This window comes from Bufo gargarizans, chromosome 2, assembly GCF_014858855.1.
Source record: "Bufo gargarizans isolate SCDJY-AF-19 chromosome 2, ASM1485885v1, whole genome shotgun sequence".
NCBI lineage: Eukaryota > Metazoa > Chordata > Amphibia > Anura > Bufonidae > Bufo > Bufo gargarizans.
This window is the reverse complement of record NC_058081.1, coordinates 320,156,190-320,161,445: the sequence shown is the minus strand read 5'-3', so window position 1 is coordinate 320,161,445 and position 5,256 is coordinate 320,156,190. Positions and strand designations below refer to the sequence as shown.

General features: G+C 46.1%; 1 protein-coding gene across 1 annotated transcript; it reads right to left on the bottom strand.

The window, feature by feature from the left end:
* Nucleotides 1-1,940: 1,940 nt before the first annotated feature.
* Nucleotides 1,941-4,817, bottom strand: BTG1 (BTG anti-proliferation factor 1). Its single transcript, XM_044280508.1, has 2 exons — nucleotides 4,379-4,817; nucleotides 1,941-3,339 (listed from the first exon to the last, which is right to left on the bottom strand). The coding sequence occupies exons 1-2, from the start codon at nucleotides 4,521-4,523 to the stop codon at nucleotides 2,975-2,977; spliced, it is 510 nt and encodes a 169-aa protein (XP_044136443.1). The 5' UTR covers nucleotides 4,524-4,817; the 3' UTR covers nucleotides 1,941-2,974.
* Nucleotides 4,818-5,256: the final 439 nt, after the last annotated feature.

Below are 5,256 nucleotides of genomic sequence, written 5' to 3'. Positions count from 1 at the left end.
CTATAGTACATGACAAACCTAATTACTACTTCATAAACAGGCAAGTAATAAAGTACAGCAAATGCAATGAAACGCTGCTGCGGAATCTTCCTGGGTGTATTACGGCCTGCCTGTATCATGAGACAGGATCTTGTTCTGCCAGTACGCTAGTCACATGAGCATCTGTTGGATCACGTCTTAAGTCACGTAGACAGGCACTGTAAAAAAAATTCCCCGTATTGCTGTGAGCATTGTATGACTAACGGCAGTATTTGCATATGTAATGTGTAACCTGCCTGCCTTCAGTAAAACAAAATTGGATTCAATATTTTTTCTCTGAGCAGTGTATTCATTATAAAACATTTTACTGATACAGTTAAAGGGAGTCTGTCCCCAACTTGACCGGTTTTAAACCGATCACATAGTTCAGTGGGACACAAAGACATGACACAGATGGTACCTTTGTTTCGTTTTTCAGATCATACAAAATCGCCCAAAAAGTATTTTTTATGATGTGCTAATGAGCCATCGCAAGTGCCCAGGGGCGGAGAGTTTGCTGAAAGTGCCCAAGTTCCTCCGCCCTGTGACATCATATATCCCTATAGGCTGTTTGCGCATCACTGCTGGGGTCCAGGCATGCGCAGTGTTCTGCCCACAGTGGGAAGAGGCACAGACATATGCAGTGCGCATGCGCCACTTACTGGCGGAAAATCAGCGCATGCGCACTGCATATCTCTGTGCCTCTGCGATGCACGAACGGCCTATAGGGAAATGTGATGTCACAGGGCTGGCCTGAGCTTACTGAGGGGCGGAGTGAGGCGGGGGAACTTGGGCACTTTTTTAGCAAACTCTCCGCCCCTGGGCACTCGCGACGGCTCATTAGCATAGCATAAAAACTACTTTTTGGGCGATTTGGATGATCTGAAAAACGAAACAAAGGTACCATCTGTGTCATGTCTGTGTCCTACTGAACTATGTGATTGGTTTAAAACCGGTCAGGTTGGTGACAGACTCCCTTTAAACTACTAAAAAATTATTTGGTTTTAAACTGGATAACAACCAATATGGCTGCAAAAAAAAGGTGACACTTTTTTTGACCACAGAACAGCAAATATACTTAGTTACCCAAATATCCTGCCCCTATGGTGTGCAGTGGGACTGATGTGGAGTGACAATCGTAGTACACCGCTGCAGGACATGTTGGCGAATAAGTAGGCCGATTCTACTATGACAATAGAAAGACGAATCTTGGGTTCCCCAGACACCTGAATGCCACATCCGCCTAGACAGTGGTGATCACTACTCCTGTACCTGCAAACTGGGTAAGACCTGCCATTCGTGGGTTTGGAAAGGCATGGCAAACAGTCCTGTAGGAAGAGAAACGTGATGACAGAGGTAAAATACACACGTACCTTTAAAAAAACACGGAGGCCATAGGTATACAGTGGTGATGGACAGCCTATTATCCAGGCAAAGCTTTCTCCAGCAGGATGGGTCAGATATATTAATTTAAGGCCAGAAGCCTAATCTTCAAGATGTATCCAACTGTGCAAATCGCCCTGCATTGCTTAAGTGCAACCAAATGGTTGCAAAAGTTAACCCATGGTTATAGGAATTTTCCAGCACTGAATGCAATATGGCATTTGCACAGTAGCCTAGAAAGAAGACATCCGGGGGGATAGGTGGGCCATACCATAAGCATATCCTCACTTTATACATTTCCTTAGAATAGTTGGGGTTCTCTTGAGATAACCACATCCAAATGGTGAAGATATTTAGCAAAACCACGTACATATTTTACTCTAGCCTATTCCAAAGTATTATTCCAAAATGGGAGGTGTATCCGAATTTCCTTCCAGGTATTTTATGGGATAGATCCGCTTTATGACGATGACGTCGTGGGTCCACTTTCTCTTTGTCTCCTGAAATCAAGACATCATAGACCCAACAGACACAGACCGTTTAAAATGCCAAGATAAGAAACCATTTATTATAGAGAAGAAAACTCTCTCATTTAAAATAGAAATCTGTACATCTTTTGTCACAATCAATATACATGAACTGTACAAATTTACAGCAGTTCATAATTTATCAAATAAAAGACTAACAAAGTTCACAAAATAGATGGTGGTTTGTGGAAAAAAAAACAAAAACAAAAAAAGACTTGTTTTACCCAATTAAGTACAAGAAATTACAAAGCAGAACTCCACTTTTCTAAAAATAAGAAGTTTACTTCGTCTTAGAAAACTACAAGCTAAGAAATGTACAGAGAAGCTGGCTGGTGAGAAGGCCATAGTTCAGACAGTGTCTTTAGGAAGGACCTTTAAAGCCTGGGCTCAAGGCAGAAAGCCGTAGGTTCAATACTTTCACGTCGCAATAGAAAAGGATCCTCAAGTATATACATCTAGGCAGACTAGGAGTACCCCCCCCCCAGCTCTATAGACTGTACAACGATTTTCAGTGCAAGATACGTCTGCCTCCAGTAAGTGTCATATTCTCAACTCCTCGCCTTGCCACCGAGCTGCCAGAGATCGTAACATTAAAAACATTAGTGCAAGTTATAGTCTGCAGGAAACCGCAGAGAGAAAAATAAAAATCTTACAAATACTCTGAGCTTTGGGTTCACAGATGAAGGGTTATGTACACCTTGTGTCAGGATGTGTGCAGAAGCGGTGGCTGTGACTGGATCTAGAGGTCACTGATCTTAGAGATAAACGCTCCACACAGGGTGTACCTACCTACCCTACTAAAGTAGAATCACTAGGCCCAACGTCCAGAGAGATAGCACTACCTTATAGATACAGGCTATTAATTGACCAGAAAGGTACTGTCAAAACCATGGCACTTTCACATCAGTAAGGTCTACTTCTATTTTGTGCCCGATCTTCACAGTTGTGTGATTTGACACTTCACAATCCATCCCCATAGGAGCCCTCCCAAATTAAAGACAATATTACTCCATCTGTTACAAGATGATACAGCCCCCGACCATATCTTAACCAGACACAGTCATCATGTTGTAGGCTTTGGAGGGGCTTGTTCGCCCGATGAGGAGTTCATCTTTGCAGCTGATTCTGCTCTCCACAAGGGACGAGCTGCTATTTTGGCTACTGCCCCCTGATGGTACGGCTTCGTATAAGACGCATATAGACCCATCCTCCCCGATGCGGTAAGACACTTCAAAGGGATCTATCCACAAGGTGAGTTCGCGTGGCAGGAGTTTGAACATGTCTTGGCTCCTCAGTCCAATACGGTCTGCGGCTTCTCCAATCAAGGGATCCATTTTGTGGTTAATCCGAATACAGCGGTAAGCAGAGCCTTTGGAGGGCTTCTCTGGAAACCAGTGGTGTCTGTAATGGTCTGCAATGAAACACTGGGTTACTCAAGGGACAACATCTCTCCATACGTGTTCATTTATGGTGTGGGGCAGAGGTCAGCAACCTTCTAACATGCCACATTCACTTCTATGGGAGTTTTGAGAACAGCTGGGCAAGTGTACACGCTGGGAATAGTAGTTTAGCAACAGCTAAACTACTAAGTGCTGAGCCCGGGCCAATAGGTAATACATCACCATTAACCAGTAGACCAATGGACCTATCACATATCACAAACCCGGCTACCAATTTGGATATGCAAATTGCACTCATTTTCCCAGAAAGCATTGCGTGAAAGACTCTCCCACACCAGCCAGACCTACGCAAGGCAACCAGAACCCCTCCCACCTTAGGGTAGATTCCCGAGGCAGATGGTGGAGCATAGTTTGCCCCACTGTATCCAATTAGAATCCACACCTAAACTTACCCGGAGTGCCATGGGGACAGAACTGGAATCCGCTTTGAGGGGGGAAGGGAATAACATGTCCATACATGCCATAGTTTCCACAAAACCTACAATGATTCCATGACGTGTGACAACAGCTAAACCAAGTTCTGCCTTAGACTTTGGCCGAATTTCCTGGTGGAAATATTAGCTGTGTGAACACAAACATAAAAATTAAAGGATGTCCAACGATATATATTGAGAGAGGAAGGAGTAATTCCACCGTATGGATAATACACACTGAGACAGGAGTAATAATTACACCCCATCGGGGACGTGTTTTCTGGCTGTAGCCACATCTAACTAGGTTCACATCTGGGTTCTAGTGCCCATCTTGGGATCTCAGTGAAGGAAGTGAGCACTCTGACTATAGGGGTCCCATCCAGTGAGCTGGCACTGAGCCCACAACACTAGTATGTACAGTCACATATAGACAAGGAAGGGATCTGCCCCCAAAGACGTCTGGGCAGGAAGGACACGACACCCTGTACTTTCCGACCACTGGAGGGGGGGAGGGGTGCAAACAAAGACTGGCCCAAGCAATCGCACTACCATAGCAATCCTGATCCCAGCTTCTTACCTGCCAGGAGCTCCTGTAAGGACTGGTTGAAAGTCTGCAGTTCCCGATCGTTCATCAGCCCCTTGGTCCTCAGGAACTTGGAGATAAAGGCCACCGCCGCGATGATCTCAGGCTTCATGTTGATCCGGGGGTAGTGCGTATGCATGGAGGCTGCGGACACAACTCAGGAACTTTCCCAGCGACTTTTCTCAAAGGCCTGATTATTTTTGTCGGCAACACCGTTGCGATTTTTTTTTTTTTAGGGCTTAATTTCGGGGTTTTATTAAAGTCGTGAGAAGACGGGCGTCATGGCCGGAGAGACAATGGAGCTGGCTATATTTACAAGTGTAACTGCTGCTCTCTATAGCACATCCCTGGCGGCGGCAGAGAGCCCACTTTTCCTGTCACATCCACACCGGCACTCTTCCGCCTGCTGAAGCTAGAGTGAGCTCCGTTCTTTCCTGCGCGCTGGTTTATAAGCAGAACGCAAGGATGTGACGTCAGAGAGGCGTGGCCCAGCAGGCGGACCAATGGCTGTATCACACCACGCAGACGACACCGTGTTGCGGGCAGGACTGAGCCGAGCTGACGTCACCCCTCAGCAAACAACTGCGAGCTCAGGGGGGGGGAAAGTCCCTTTGTAAACAAGCCAGAAAGGGGGAAGGTAGAATGAGTGCTCTGCCCCAGTGGTACTTCACGTCTGCTTGTGTTGTTATGAGTATCGCCGCCCTATAGCGAGGCGCAGGCTGTTTTTTTATTTTTTTTAGTCACCGCTATGCAGTCAGAAAGCGAACGCAAAAAGTGGCGACGGCCAGCGGGGGTGGAAGCCCCGCCCCCACCGGAAAGCGGCCGAGACCACAACAAGACAAAGTCACGGCTATGCAACAAACACAGCTGGG

Excerpts from the sequence above, each read along its gene's own strand:
- BTG1 (XM_044280508.1), bottom strand. The coding sequence starts at position 4,523 with ATGCATACGCACTACCCCCGGATCAACATGAAGCCTGAGATCATCGCG. Across the intron at positions 3,340-4,378 it reads CTTACAGGAGCTCCTGGCAG|ACCATTACAGACACCACTGG; the intron begins GTAAGAAGCTGG and ends GTTTCATTGCAG.